The sequence below is a fragment of the Heliconius melpomene genome, chromosome 9, assembly GCF_056956725.1.
Source record: "Heliconius melpomene rosina isolate 202511_hmr_F chromosome 9, ASM5695672v1, whole genome shotgun sequence".
Taxonomy (NCBI): domain Eukaryota; kingdom Metazoa; phylum Arthropoda; class Insecta; order Lepidoptera; family Nymphalidae; genus Heliconius; species Heliconius melpomene.
In genome coordinates this window covers 402770-419972 of record NC_140397.1, presented here as the reverse complement: position 1 = coordinate 419972, position 17203 = coordinate 402770, and the positions used below count along the sequence as shown (strand labels likewise).

At 34.0% G+C, this 17203-nt stretch overlaps 1 protein-coding gene across 1 annotated transcript in view; it reads left to right on the top strand.

The window, feature by feature from the left end:
- The window catches only part of LOC146536083 (uncharacterized), a 61671-nt gene extending 45411 nt beyond the window's left edge, over window positions 1-16260 (top strand). The window contains exon 4 of the mRNA XM_085190307.1: window positions 13352-16260. Coding sequence (XP_085046433.1) covers window positions 13352-13762 — 411 coding nt within the window. The 3' untranslated portion in view covers window positions 13763-16260. The remainder of the gene's footprint in view (window positions 1-13351) is intronic.
- The last annotated feature ends 943 nt before the right edge of the window (window positions 16261-17203 follow it).

Genomic DNA, 17203 nt, shown 5'->3' with positions numbered 1-17203 from the left:
GGATAATGCGTATTGCTAAGTAACTTGGTAGTTAAGAGATTTTTTTCTTGAATCTTGAAGTACCTACTTACGAGAAACTTGTGTTTGATATTAATATACAGAATTGTTGCCATTTTAAAAGTTTATTTTTTTACCAGAAAAGTAACCGTTTATAAGAACGGTTATATTTATATTATTTTTATTTCTTCGTTATGGCAAATAAAGTGACATTTTGAAAATTGCCTTAAAATTTAATGTTCAATTGTCTCTTACAATAAATTAGGCGGGGGCAAGGAGTATCTTAACACTAGGGTTTATTGGATAGGTTAGTAAGTAGTAGATTAAAATTAAATATGTGCTAGTGTGCCATGATACCGCTTTATTTTTTAATTTTTCATATATTTATTCTAAGTATACAGGTTAATAACTAACTATCTATATATATAAAAGGACTTGTCCTCACTGACTGAGGTAAGACGCACGCACAGCCGTAACCGCTGATGGTAGAAACGTGAAAATTGGACATGTTTACTTTCGTTATCTGGACATCCACTAAGAAGGGATTTTGAAAAACTTCAACTCTAAAGGGGTGAAATAGGGATTCAAAGTTTGTATGGAAAAAAAATTAAATCGCCACCGATTTTTATAAAATTTGAAATTTAGATTTTTAAAAGTATTTAATTGAATACGTGTTTCATCGTTTTCTAGAATTCTCCCCCTAAGGGTGCAAATAAGGGGTTGAAAGTTTGTATGGAAAAATCTTTAAATCACCACTGATTGGCTCAGGCGAAGCTGCGCGCATCCGCTAGTATTACATAAGAAAATCTTTTTCAATTTCCTAAACACCGAACATCATGGCCTATTAACTCATCCCACAGTGACATATTTACAACGTATCCGTAACACTAATACGTACAAACACAAATATTTTTTAAAAAGCCCCGCCCACTTGAAGCATTGCCAAATTATTGTGTTACAATCTCCAGCCAATAGCAGCGCAGTATTCGCTGAGGCGCGATATCTCTGACCAATCAGGTGCGAGCAGATGCCCACGCGCATGTTTTCGTTTGCATTTCAATGACTTAGCTAATTGTACTAAAGTTGTTAGTTCTATTTCGTTGACTGTTTCTCATGATTTGTAAATATTTAAATTTGTAATTTGTTATAAGATTTTTTTAACAGTTATCATCATTTAAAATAATTTTAATACGAAGGTGAAGACTTTTAATATGAGGTGAGGTGAAATGTGAAGAAAATCGCTTCAATTATTTAATGTCCATATTGAGTTTATTTTGATCGTCGATAATGTTATGTTAATAGGTATAATAAAAGCTAAGCGAAGCTATATAAATCATATTTATCCATTATATCCACCAGTAAAGTAACACTGTTATTTACAATACTACATAACTATGAATGTTACCTACCTACATAATATTTCAAAGTCCATTAACGTACCAGATAAATCGAATCCAAAGTGGTCGTGTAAAGTGTTTCATTAAGAGTTTCTATTTTATATATAATTTGGTGTTTTGCCAACTGAGCTGACCGCCCGCAGTGCCAGCGCCGCAGATATTGGAGATGATGTGGGGGTAGAGAGGATGGATGTGGTTTTATACCATTATTATGATTATAAGCTTTTACCTTCAGTTTTGAGTCCAGTCGTGGCGCACTTGTGCCCACTGGTTGTGGGTTCAATCCTGGCGCGGCTTTGAGTCCCGCCACACAACACGCAATGCCTCTCGAATTCGTCGGAAAATGGGGAACGGAGTGTCTTAGCACTAGGATCCCTCTGCCTCCCTTGACCTCACAATAAAAAAGTGATTACCTATTTATTTTCCAGTATCTTTATATCATTGTTCACGTACCTACTCTATATAAAGACGCAAGTAGTATCCGGTGTTCATATTGCTTTGCCTTTGAGAATTGATTTGATAATGTCAAATACACTTCTTTCCTTCTTCATGGCTTCCTTATTTCTTTTAAAATTATGTTAAAGATAACTTTTGACTGAAATAAAATTATTAAGTTATCGGTATATCTCAATTGTTAAATTATTGTTTAACTCAATTGTTAAGGTGTATTATATGCATGTTATAAGCGCGGCGTTGAGCGCCGTCACTGAACACACAGCGTATCTTGACATTAGCTTCTTGGCTTTATTGGATGAAAATGGAAAGTTAAAAAAGACTGTACCTAGTAGGTAATAGTTATGAAAAAATAATATTATAGGATCACTTTGTTTCATAGTGTTCTCTCTTTTTGCCGCGAATAATAAACAATGTTAATAAACAACTAACTAAAATCTATTAAGTCACTATGTAGAGTATATTTATGATGAGGATTGCAAAACGCTTTTAACGTTCATTGCGTAAATATTTTAATGTGAATCTAAACTAGTTTACTGCTATACTTACTGGTGACGGAGTATTCTGTAACAGTAATTCTGTTATAGAATATGTAGTCACTGCATTGTAGTGATGAAGAGCGGCGTTACGTTCTGCCATTCAACATGCAATGGTACCAGAGTTCGGTGAAAAATGGTGAACGGTGTAAGTGTTTTAATGGGTAAACTAAACACTAGGGTTCCTCTGCCTATACTGCTATGTGCGGGATACAGCGTGAAGCAAAAAAAGGAATTCTATTATTCTAGTATGTAATCTTATAATTTTAAAAAACATATTTAACTCTGATTGACAATTTGACGAAAATCGAACCTACAACCACACTTACTGTGCCATGCTGGCGATAACCCATTTAATATCTACTCGAACATCGCTTATTTATTTCCTTCGATACATTAATAGTTTTTGACAAGTTGGCAATCGAATAGAAAACGTACGAGTCGTACAAACGTAGCTCATAGTATCAAATGATCAAACTGTCACATGAGAACATCATATTTCACTTTTGCCAATAAATTATAGTAAACGATATTTATATTTATGGCTGAACCATCATGGCACGGCGAGAAGCCTTTATTTACTTGATAATTGTGGGTTTCATTCATAATTGTCAAATTGACAACACTTTAGATGCCGTCGTTGCGCAGTGGAATAGCTTTGATTTTAAATGCGATGGTTGTGCCTTCAATTCCGTATTGGAGGAATTGAAGTGAAATATTTATTTACGTTTATATTTCCATTTCTTTGCTCTGGTGTCGAGACAAAGCGCGGCGTTGAGTTCTGCCATTCAACACGCAATACCAGCAATTTCCTTTGTTAATTCTAGAATAACACTTTAAAAATGTAAAAATAAAGTTATTTTATAAGTATTTCTATCGATTTAGAAATAATTTAATATAGCTGTAACATATGACATCGCAATTCATTTGTATTGTGATGCTGCGAATAAAATCAATACCTACACCAATGACATTACTATAAATACTGTGATATGATTCGCTCATTACGCACCCTGGTACCCTGGTACCCGCATAGCGGGGTACTGGGTAACGGGTAGCCACGGAGAACTTAAGTACGTATTTATAAAACTCTATCAACTTTGAGATCGATCTTGACAGCGATCTTAAGATTGAATAAGAAGTAGATTGAAGCTACACGTATTAATATATAGATTTAATTACTTACCTAATGTTTATGATTTCTTATACTTATTTTTCTCCATTTTTTACCACTCAATGTATAACGTCTCGTATTTGCGTGGAGAGTGAAATACGTAGTGTCTTGACAGTTAGGTATCCCTTATTACACTACTACGACGAAATAGAACACGGTAATCTCAGGAACTATAGATTTCAATTGAAAAAATATCAAGGAAGACTATAGACTGTATTATTACATAACGTCAATCGTTTCTATCCAACCATCTACCACAGAGTGACCCAAGGCACTTAGACTGTGTCACGTGTCATGACACCATCCCATTTTCATATGAGCACAGTCGAGGCCACATACAACAGCTAGTGTTATAACATGATAGTTAAATAATAAATGCGTAAACAATGATAGCAGATAGGACGTTTATATAAAATCATCGATAGAATGGCTCTACTCGTACGCCGCAGCTGAGCGGTGTAATGGGTTTATCTGGTACGTAGTTTAGCGACGCGCGAACACACGCCTCGATTATTAATAATTGTTTGAAATAATCATGATAGTATTAGATTCTGATATTTATTGTATCAATTTTGTATATAGTAACATTGTAAAAGCGGTCGTGTTACATCGACTGACTGCCTGACTGATTGGGAATGCAACGGTTTTGGTTCGATCTCTACTAAGGGGATGATTGTATTTCATTTTTTAGCTTTGCTTTAGCAGACGTAGCCCAGGGTTAAGATACGCAACTTAACATATAATGTCTTGAAAATTCTGCGGAAATAGGACACGGGAGCCTTAGCCATAGGTTCCCTCTGCCTACCCTGTTGTGCAAAAATAATCAACTCCACCTACTATAGTCTACCAATACCGAAGTTTAATTTAAAATCACTCATTTGCATTTGACACGTAATACCGAACACGCTTCACATATATAGGTACCTACATATAAACAAATGTTTGTTTGTTTGTCCTTTGTTTGATCAGATATAACTCATGAATATAATTTAAAACGTACTATGTCGGCTATTAACCGTCGGGCCTAATGAGCTGTAATAATGCTTCCAATGAAATATAATGGTGTGTGCCACCTGACACGGTGGTGTGGAGTTGCTGGATATGACACTGTACGGTCAGGTATGGTCAGGGTTGCGGGTTCTTCTTAAATAGTCTTTAATAATTTGGGAAAAGTAGGTAAAAATCTTTTTGAGAAGTAAAATATAAAAAAAATAGAGATACAAAATATTTTATTTCCTTGATTAGTTACTAGACAAAGGGCGACGTAAAGTTTCGCCACTTAGCAATGATTTGAAAATTGGGTGAAAGCAGGAAACAGAGTGTTTTAACACTAGGTTTCCTGTGCAGGATAGGCACAGGAAACCTTACATACTATTATGATACACAAAAACGAAATCAAAACAACTAGTGATTCTTTCTTTTTATTTTCTTCACAATGTATCCTATAATATATAGCACGAATAGATCCCTATTCGTGTTTTAATAGGAAATCTAGTGTTAAAATACTGCGTTCTCCGTGCACCGCACATTGTGCTCTGTCTCATAACCAGAGCAAAAAAAAAAAATATTTCTCCGAGTGGAAATCAAAGTTAAAACTACAGCCTCATTACCTATTAATTCAATTCAAAAAAACAAAAGATATCCACATCTACGAATAAAACAACCCCTTTAATGTCATAATTAAAATGAGCACATTTCTTCCAGCAGAACCCAAGTTATTGTACGTACCTATATCTGGGAGCGTTTGATCGCTGAAACGTAATTACGATAGCAGTGAAACAGACGGATCACCCTTAGCCGTTATTCACGCCTCATTATTATTAATTTGGTTATACGCTTAGCGAGTATGTAATTTTAACTTTATTGTAATTTAATGTGTGTTTTCATTTGGTATTTGTTAATTTTAGTAAGTTTTTATTAGGTAGATTTGTAACTGTGTAAGTTTTTTTTGTTCAAGCTGTATCCTGTAGTACGTTAGGTGGAGGGAACCTGGGTTCTTATTAAGAGATTTTCGCCGAATTCTTGCAGCATCGCGTGTTGAGTGGATTATGATGAAACTTGGCTGACGAAGCCAGAATTTCAATAGTAAAAGTATTCGAAGGTTCCTATTAAACCATTCGAGATTAGGCTCATACAATTTATAGCTCTGAGCATATATTATTATACTTTCTTCAGGAGGCACCAAGTGTGGCGTTGAGTTTTGCTCAACAAGCAATGGCTTCAGCATTCGGCGTAAAGTGGAGAACGGGATACTGCGGGATACAGCGTGAAGCTGGAAAAAATAGATAAAATGCGTTGTTGAAAGCCGTTACTTAACAGACGGAGAAAGAGTCTTGGACAGAATTCAATGTTACACTTTCTTAGCACTGCGCCATGATGGGCTCAGTACTCTACAAAAGCTCCTATAATACCTACGTTAATTAGATTAGAGAGTAAGATATACAATATAATATATAGTAAATGTAATAACATAAATATAAATATAACAATAATATAAGACAATAATATACAAAGTTAGCAAAGAATAATCGTCCCGCAGAGTGTAGTTAGTGGAAGTCAAAGTTTTAGGGATAAACAAAGTGGATGGAACTCGTTAGTTTTGTATTATTAGGTAAGTAGGTATATATTGTTTGTTTTTTCTTTTATTTCCTACGTACAGAAAAAAATCTGAGATGTTGTGTGCTTAGTTGTGGAACTTAACGCCGCTGTTTGTCTTGCACCAGAGCGAGGAAATTAATAAGTTAAGTATAATCCTGAGTAGAGATCGAATACATAATCATCGCGTTTACAATGGTTCATGAGATTAGGACGTTAAACCAAATAAATTTATTAGGTTTTTTATTTTTTTATTAGCCTCACGCTGTATCCCGCACATCGCAGGGTAGGTAGAGCAATACCGGGAACCTAATATTAAGACACTCCGTTCCCATTAAGACACTTCCGCCTCCCATTTTCCGCTTAATTTTGGAGTCATTGCCTATTAAGTGGCAGAATTCAACACTTTTCCTCGCTAGCAGAGGCCAACTTTCAACATGCTGGCGCACGTTTTTGCCTTAGCGTAACGACTGGCCTAATCTTAATAACATTAGTATATTTAGATGCAATATTGCAACTTTTCGTTTTAAAATCGAACCGGCAACCACCTCCCCACTAATGACAACTAATTACCACAACAACTAACTCTAACATTAGTCTCATGTAATAGTAATAATACATAACGGAGCCGGTAAGCCGGTTAATGTACTTATGTCAAACGGGTTAACTTAATCCTTTGATCGCGCCGCCATATACCTAACACCGACGCGGTTAATCAACTAACTAAGCGAATTTCATTGTGATATAGCCGTGATGAGCGTCGTGGCGCAGTGGTAGTGACTGTCAGTTAAGTGGGGATCGAACCCACAATTGTCGCGGTACAGTCAAACCCTTGCCCGTGAACCACGACGACTCGGGGGAAACACTATAAATATTTAAATGTTTTTTATTTCAACATCGCGTGAGAAATGAAAAAGATAATTTTAGCTATAATTAATAAGTGTTAAGTAATTATTAATATACTTGCTTGTTATATCTAACTTTTTTTGTATCTCTTTACCTAGCATCGCTTTAAATAAAACCGTCCGGTTTCCAAGACGTGCGGGTTCGAGTCTCGAAGCCTGTTTAAAATTTTAAAGGTTTCTAAATATTTTACTTTACTTTTTTGTAACATAAATGCACTTTAATACTGTAATAAACTTTCACACATAAACTTTCTTTCAAATTGTAACAACTGTTCATGTCAATGAATTTATTTTAGCAAATGGTTCTGTATTCGTAATGAGTCAGCTATGAACCGGATGCTGTTTTTCAACTGTAATTACTAATTTCTCTATAGGTACAGGAAAAGGGTTAATGCTGAAACTAAATAAGAAACAAAGCTTATAAAAAAGTTTACACCATACAGGTAGAGCTAATTTTAAAATAAATTTACAGCCATTTATAGGTAGAGATACCTGCACAGGTATTTTAAGCTCATTCACCTGTGACCTTTTCATGTCTTTCATAGCTTAAAATAGTTATTAAAGTTATAGAATTAGTTTAATAATAGAAACCAGTCGTGGTAACGGGGTATGAACGTGCGACTGTAAAAGCGATAGGTTTTCGGTTCGATTCCCACATGGGGAATGAAATATTATATTTTTCTATTTCCTCGATGTATTAACAATAGGTTCCCAGGTTCCATCTGCCTACCCTGCTCATTGCGGAATACAAAGTGAATCTGATAAAATATTTTTATCTTTCTCTCTCTAGGCTTTGAATTTCGTTACTTAACGTGGAGAATGTGTGATTAGAAATGTAAAATGAGAAAAAAATCGTACTTATATAAAATCAATTAATAACCGATGTTTTTTAACTTTAATTAACTTTTTTCCACACTTAGGAAATTAAAAGTACTTTTTCAGAAGTTGTATAAAAAAATTGACGTAGCGGGATTTGTACCCACGCCTCTGGACCTCCAAGAGCTCTGACCCATTACAACTTATATATGAAAACATACATATGGCTTAGTGATCAGAGCACTTGAACGGTGTAAACGAGGTTAGGGTTCAAATCTTACTACGATCAAATCTTTACAACTTTGTATAAAAGTATTTAACAGCATGTACTCACCAATTATTACTTTATTCGAATCGTTAAACTGAGAATATTTTTGCAGTGCAGCAAAAACATAATGGTAACTAACAATGAGGATTTAAATGTCTTTAATAATCGATCAAGTGTTCTCTGTCTCACTCTAATACCACCGATTAGCGGGTGAGTGAAAGAGACGGATCACTCCAATTTTGTGCTAGGGCTGTTCAGTGCTCATTATTGTAGTTTATTAATTTGTATTTGGGTAAAATTATTTCTTTTTTTAAATTATTTTATTAAAATTCAATGTAAAGCTTGTTGTTTTTTTTAGCTTCAGAGGCAAGTGTTAAGATACTTTTCCCTACTTTTCACGTATTGTTTTAGATATAACTTGTAAATTTTATAATATTTTTTTTTTTATATTTTTTTAAGTGTCTTATAATTTATTTGGTTACGATAATGATTATATTATATTTCTTTTGTTATAATCTTGTTCGGTATTTAAAAACGGAAACATAAAACTTTAGTGAATATTTTTAATCTGTTGTAATATTGTCATTGGCTGTCAAAGGTTCTCTATGAAGGCTGAAACTAAAATAGCTTTTCAATGAATTTTAAATTAATTGGTTTTAAATTTCAAATATTGCGGTATACACAAATGCGCATTACATTTTCATTTGTATTATAGGTATGGCATTGTATAGGTTTCATTTACTGTGGTAGAATTATACATTATACATTTTTCTTTGTAAATTATACACTGACTGTGTTTTTGCCTTTTTTACTTTCGTGAAGGTTATGTCCACTCCGTTACCATTACGAACATCCCCACTTTCCGCCATATTCCGGAGGCATTTCATGTTGAGTGGCGGAACTCAACTCTTCGAGTGAGAATCGAACCTGACACGCTTGTAGGTTGAGATCAGTCTCAAGTTAAAGTTGCCTGGAAGAGATTGTTTTAAACTTAGTTTTTTTGTGTGCGATATCGTACGTATATTGTGTAAAAAAGAAAAAAAGACACTAAGTAAACATAAAAGACATCTTATTTTTACGACAGCAACCCTAGCACTAACTCCTGGTTGACGGGAGAAGTCGGACAATCTTCAATGAATAATTGTTAGATTAACGAGCCTTAGTCATCGGCTCCGATCCGAGAACAGATAAGCTTAGTGGGGAGACCTGTCGATAGTTTCTTACGTTATATTTGATCTTTCTTTTTATTGTGGTTCTTAGGAAACTTATGTAGGTAGGAAAATTTCACGCTGTATCCCGCATGTAGCAGTTTAGCCAGGGGTTTCAGCGTTAAAACCGACATAAATGCACATACTCCGTCCCGTTAACTTTTTTAAATATTACGTGTTTAAAATTTAAGTGAAATTTTATCAAGGCTATAACTGAGACCACGTTAATCGTTTCGATGTAGCACACTGTGCTTGTAGCCAAATACCTAGTAAACTTAAAATTCTTATATGAAACTCTTAGTTATTTCAATTTAATCTAGCGGCCGAAGCCACATTTAAAAACAAATGAGTAATACAAATTTCATAACAATAATTCGTGTCGATGTCGATATCGATATACGCCTTAAGTTATTAAGCGAATCCCTCTTTAATACTGTATGCGGACACACGCTGACTTACGATTGCTCCTCTAAAATACGTGTTCATTTCCACCGACGAGCCCCAACGCGCCTCGAACAGAGAGAGAGAGAGAGGGAGAGCTGCTTAATACCTCTATTATAACTGAGACCTACCTGTCAGAGCGTACAAATGAAATGAATCGCAAACCCTTTGTTAGGCGAGTATAAACATTATTGGTTGTTGTTATGATATCTCCCTGATGATAATAACGATAGACGTATAATACGTATGTTACATAACTTTTTTAATTGTGAAGTAGGCAGTAGGTAGAGAGATTAAGAGTAGGTATACTATCCTATAATATCCGAATATCCTAGTGAAGTATCACTTTATATTTTTTGTATACGTGGGAATTGAACTTACTTTTAACTAAAATCACTATATTACTAAACTGGAAAATGGTTAAAATAAAATTATTTTGTGCAACTATGATAGTTAATTAATTAACTAAAAGAAGAATTACCTTGTTTAATAATAGGTGTTGAGTGGTGACACTTATTGCGCCTCGGTGGGCTAATAATTAATAATATTCATACATATAAATCAAAAATTTAATCAACTTCTCGCTGTATCCCGCACACAGCAGGGTAGGTAGAGGAAATCTCACAGCCACACTCCGTTCCCCACTTTCCGCCGAATTTTGGAGGCCTTGGGTGCTCGACGCCCGTGCGAAGAAATGGAAATATAAATTTTAATAAAAATTTCGTTTCCTCGAGTGGAGATCGAACCCACAACCATTTGCGCCACTGCGCCACGAGTGGCCTCAACAACATACATGTGTGTGTGCACTTGTACAGTAACGAGCTCAACAAAGTATTTCGTGACTGTAAGCTTAATTCGTACAGTATTACGGTATGAGGCTATGAGGCTATGAGGGTTAAGTCGTGTCCTAAAATCACAGTGTTTGCATAAAGAGGTTAATGAATTATGAGATGCTGCGCTCGCCGCCCGCCCGAGTTCAGTTCCGTTTTTGTCGCATTCGCAACGTCGTTGTTTACGAGGAGGTTTATTTACTACGTATGTATGAAGAATTAAATTAAAATGGTAGATGTGTTTGTGTCAACAAATTTTTAGATAAATCTTAAAAATGTGAAGCAGAACATTGTTAAGATACTCTGACCAACTTTCAAGACGTTGTTTATTGCGTGACTGAATTCATAGTTGCATTTTTCTCACAGACTGGGGAAATGAAAATGACGGCATTGATGTTACATCGGTGAAACATCAAAAAGGAATTAAACGATAAAAACTGATCCCTATTAGGACTAAACAATATGAATAACAATACCTTTTACTTGCATATAATTAGTGTTATGATACTCCCATCTTGACTCCCCAATTTTCCCATATGTGTTGAGTGTTGGAACTCAACGCCGAGTCGCTTCGAAAATTGGGTACAATTAACCTTAAGTTGCCTTTGCCCACTCTGTTTTGCAGAAGAATTGTAAGAAATACCATTAATAATAAAAAATAAAAAAAAGAAATATCATCGCTACCCAATTAAAGAAACGGTAAAACTCGTCAAGAACATTCACAACCCTATTACACTATTGTAACAGGGTTGTGAATGACCTAAACATTAATGAACCGCGTCACTATCAAACATCGATAAGCCGTCGATTCCACGATTTCCCATCCCTATCGTGACACAATTAGCGCGGGTTTGACATGTCGCATAACCATTGTGTCATTGTATCACTGCTTCCCGCTCTGAACCCGCGACCCCCCGCGCCCCGCGCCGCGCCGCCCGCGCCCCGCTAATGCGCAATCAATAATAATTATCTTTGTGTTTGCACCCAAGTAGATTGCATTGTGCTGTAATGTAAAGGTGTGGGTAGGGTGGCTAGGATTTTGGAGGTTTTTATAAGTTTTGTTTCACGGTGTATACCGTAGAGACAGGGAGCAGAGAGAACTCAGTGTTAAGAAATTCCTTCTCATTTTCCGTATAGTTTTTGTTACCAGAATGATTAAACAAAAATAATTTGTTTTGCGGAGTGGAGAAAATATGCTTAATAAGATATTTAACATTGGTACACACTATGCAGTATTTAATCCAGAATTTAAATAGCACCAATTAATAATATATTAAACCGGTGTTTATATTATTAATAATACAAAAAAAGTACAATCGGAACTGTCCACGAATTTGTCACCGCATGGCAACCGTAACGGATAGCCGCAGGTCAAATGTCACATGTCCAGGGATTAATTCGCGAGGTAATTATACGGAAGTGCGCTAGTGACGTGCCACCCGCTAGTGATGTATCTATAGAGATTATGTTTGTGTTTAATGTATTTTAAATGTAGGTTATATTTGTTTTTTTCGATTCGACTGGTAGTGGGGAACGGATGTCCCAAAACTAGTTTCTCTCTGCGTAGCACTGAATATAGTGTGAAGGGTACTGAAGAAATACTATATTGTGGCCGTCATGCTTCAGAGGCATAACGTTTGTTAACGCAATGGATGTGGGTTCGATTACCATTAGAGGGAATGAATCATTTTCAGTTTCTCTCTCTGAAAGGGAAAACTCGGCGATGAGATCTATCTCAATAATTGAGAAACGGTTACGGCGTGAAGCTAAAAGAATACATTTAGGTATTTCATATTAGAAACGTTAATATAGAATCCTGTTCACATAAGGAATATTTTGAATATGAATTGGGAACGTTGTATGTGTCAAAATTTTGTTTACCGTAGCATGGAGTATAATTAAAACTAAAGAACGCTATACCTACACGATAAGTTAACGATATTTCACATAAGTTTCACTTACAAGTGCAAGTGTAGCCTATAATTTTAAAAGAGCAACTATTGAGTTTGTTGGCAACTCTACTCAGCGATACTGCCTTTTGAATCGGTGGTAGCTTCCTGTAGGAAAGACACTATTTATATATCGTGTCGATTCTGACCAAAAGTTCTTATAGTGATCAAATTGAATAAAGAATATTTTGATTTTGATTGTGGGATATATATTTTTTTGGTCATTACAAATTCTCTTGTTTTAAAAGTAAAATTAAAATAAAAAAGTAAGGTTCACGCTATATGCCCTGCACCTCACACTTCCACCTTTCTAGAGGCATTAAAATGTAACTATAACTTATTATCTAATCAAACGTATCCATGTCTCGTCTCTCTCTGAGATCGATTATTTGGTAATTAGCTGTTTGTTAACTGATATACGTATTTGTACCGCAGACGGCGTCCACACTCTCGGGATATCAGTGTCATGTGTTCCCTATACATATAATAGTTATAGGAAGCGAGAGTGCGAACAATCATTATTTGTTAAATTCAGTTTAAGGTTTTTATTAAGAGAGAATGCAGGTTGAATTTAATTTACAGATATTCAATACATAATCATAAGCCTATTTTATTCTAAGTAGAGAACGTATGGCTTTGTTGCTCAGAGCGCTTGAACGATTTCCAAGAAACCCGGGTTCAAATCTCGCTACGTTAAAAAAAAATTATACATTTTCTTAATAAGTATTATTTTCTTAAGAATTTTAATATCACATATTCAAATATCCTTTTATCATTTCCAGGTAAAAATATGGTTCCAGAACAGAAGAACGAAGTGGAAGAAGAAAGACAATGTGTCAAATGCAGAAGTTGCCGAAATAAAGCAACAGAACAAGCCAAACGTCGAAGAGAAGACCGATGAGCCCAAAGACCCGTTAGCCCTGGACATGTCCAAGAAGACCTGTAACAAAATACTTAGTGAAAAGCTCAAATCCACAAAAGTCATCACCCAAAATCTGCCAAAACCAAGAAAAGTTGACAAAATAGTTGAAATGTGCGACGCAAATGACATCGAAAGCAGAATATCCATAACTAAAATAACAAATAAACTGTCCAGTACGGATCTCTCCGAAACCGTGTCAGTGAAAAGTTTTACCGCAGAGGAGGTGAAAGAGAAGTACGATACTTTAAGTAGAGACGTTGTCGAAATGTAAATCTATTGTAGTTTAAGTTCGTGGTCTGCGACGATCTCTGGTAGGTTATTTTTATATGGGCGTGTGTCAACTTTTGTGGATTTTCTTGGAGATTTTTGGACTATATGAGTTGATTTAGTTTTAGCAGATATTTTAGTTATGAAACTCTCTTGTTTTGCAACGTTTGAATCTTTGAGTTTTACATTAGTGCAATATGTTTGTGTTCGTGGGTGAATGACAATCTAAAGCGTATACGAGTAGATAGGTAATCAAATGTTATATCAAAATGGCAAAGATCGCATCAGCTCACAATGAAAATGTTTTTGTATCTCTTAATCATCAGAGATTGCTTCTTTCCCATTACGTGTATTATATATTATATTTTTTGTCAAAAATGTATGAATAAAATACTATCGAATTATAGAGATATGTTTGCTTTAGCTTACACAGAGAAAATAACGGATTATTCAACAAGATTAAAGGGACTGCAATATCTTTCTTTAATATATTTATTTATATTTACTAATGTGTGTGTATTTTGTGTTAATATCTGTTCTAATTGTCTTTAGAGCAACAATACCTCGCAAATCCCACAAAATGGTGAAACTATTATTGTGAACTAAAACTTCAAAAACTTTTCCTTGAAAATTACAAAAATATTATTGATATTATAATTGCTTCTTTTATAGATGTAAAGCTTTAATTCTTTATATTACGACAACTGACGCAAAAACTAAGCACGACATTTCGTAGGTAGGTACATATAGTTTCAGATATATACCATAATAAAAACATCGATCAGATGTTCTTTTAGAGTTTCAAAGAATATATTATAAAAGCTCAAAGTATAAATAACAAAATAGCTTTTAAAAATAACTTCCACAGTAATGCTCTACTTCACATACATATAATTTAGAAACATACATAAGTTCAATACAGCTTAATATATGTTCGACGAAATCATGTCTTAACTGGAACTAAGAACGCTACCTCCATAATTATGCTTCTTATTAACTTTCAGTATTAAAATACATTTAAGTAAATAGTTGTTTTTTCTACGTCAAAAATATAAACTAACAGTATTACCGCTGTTCAGCATTGCATAATGAATGTTTGTTATTCTTTCTTCTTATGTCACTGAAAAATACATTATATTTAAAGAAATTATAATATGTAGAGAGTATGTTTTTTGTCGCTCCCTGGATCTAATGACACTACCAATATTAAACGCCATAGGATCTCAAAATAAATCTTCTAATACATATTATGTACTACTCAAAAAATGCTACTTTATATGTTCAACAAAAAGGCAGATTTAAATATTATATAATTAATATATACTTATTGCTTTTTTAGTTTTCCGCAGTATGTTTAGAGAATGAAGAAAAATGGTTTATTATTCTTTATTTACCTTACAAAACGATAATTATTCAACTCCATTAAGTATTTAGTGGCGGAATTCAACGCCGCAGCTTGTCTTTGCAGAGCGGGAGTTATTCAAGATAATCAAGGCAATCAGTTTGACAAATGCATAAAACTAAAAATAGTAATAATCATTTTTAAATATTTTTTTGTTTTCCAAATTAAATATATTATATATGTATCATTTAAAATAACGCCTACTGTTGTTTACTTTGTTTAATTTAGCAATTTCAAATTATTACAGATTATATATTACTATTCCTATAAAAGTGGAATGTATTAGGTACTGTTCTACTGCCCAAGCACTGTATACCCACTAAGCTCCTTACATCATAAAAAGAAAGCTCCTAATCACTTCCACTAAACATATGTATAAAATAAAAAGAATTGTTTTTCTTAAAGTATTTTTTCTAATGTATTTTTGTATCCTGTATGTGCAATATCGCTACTTCTCGCGGTAGTTACTACTGTTTAAATATAACATAAGTACATATTTTAGTATTGTTATTAAACTATTCTGGGCTTTTTGTTTTTTAAATATTTACAGACAAATAGGAATGTGTGTTACCTCAAAATTACATATCATTTTATAAATAATATCTATATGTATGAAATGGCCGATTTTTCTGATGAGTTATAACTTTTTTAAATAAACGTCTCATAACCTAACGCTGCGCTTTTACAAAAAAATGCTCCAAAAATTGTAGTATGTAGAATCCCCCCCCCCCCCCCCCCCGAACTCTTCTAAGTCTTACATGTTTACTTTATTATGAATTTTAATTTCATACAGGCACTATCATGACTAAATGACAAAGTTGTACATATACGTAGATCAACATAAGAATTAATTAGAATACGAAAATTTTTAAATCTAAGATTGAAAAAAAGCAAGAAAAATCAGCCATTTTATACAAAATCCTGAATGTGTAACGTTTGAAAGCTTCTTACTAACTTAGTTTGTTAATATATGATTTGCTACCTATAGGCTAAGTGGAATTGTATATTATTTATTGCGAGTGTAGGGGTTCGATACGTGCCTACTGTACCTACGTATCCTAGTGTTAGAGCAAATGAGAAATACAATAGTTTTTCATATTTTTGAGATTTTTATTTTACTTTGTTTTTTTTTAACGTTTTGGCTCACATAGGGTAGGCAGAGTGAACATAGCGTTAAGACATTCAGTGCTCTGCTTCCTGCACAAATCTCAGATCAAGCCAGGCTTAGCTTACTAGAGCGGAGAAATGGGAATAAATAATTCCCCATAATCGGGATCAAAATTTAAATCCACAACCACTGTGTTGGTAGTCAGATGCTGTTCCCTTCCGCTATGACGGCCTCATTCTTAGTGAAACAGATTAAACGAATGAGCTTGAGGATTGAGATAGATACGAAATAAAATATTTCTAAATAATAGTACAACTAATAAAATTATTTGTAATTTTTGTAAATTTTTTATGTGATATATGCCATTGAGTATCGAATTTTTTACTTTTCAAAAGTGAATAAGCTTGATGATAACAACAAAACAACAGCTAAGAAAAAAATAAAATAATTTCCATAATTTTGACAGCGCCATCTATGATTTTTGCTCTTAATTACCAGAATTCAAATTTTCACCAACTTAAACTAGGTAATAGCGCCATCTACTGAAACATAAATGTATTATTCCAATGACGACACTAATAAATGTAGCCATTCAATACGTAGTACGAATAATAAATAACAGATGACACTATAGATATTTTTGCACACGAGATTGTTTTCGCACTTATACAGGAATTGACAGAAAATACGTACAAAAATTTTACGATTAAAATTTGTATGACGTTTGATTTAAAACAATTTATTAAGAAATTAAATATGTTTATACGATATTTAGGTGTATTTTATTATATTGCAATGCTTAATATTTTATTGATTTCAATTCAATGCGATTGAAATTTGCTACTCCAGAAATTTTAAATAACTGTAAAAATAATGTTAAAAATAAATAAATCATCAAATCAGCTTCACGCTGTATCCCGCACACAGCAGGGTAG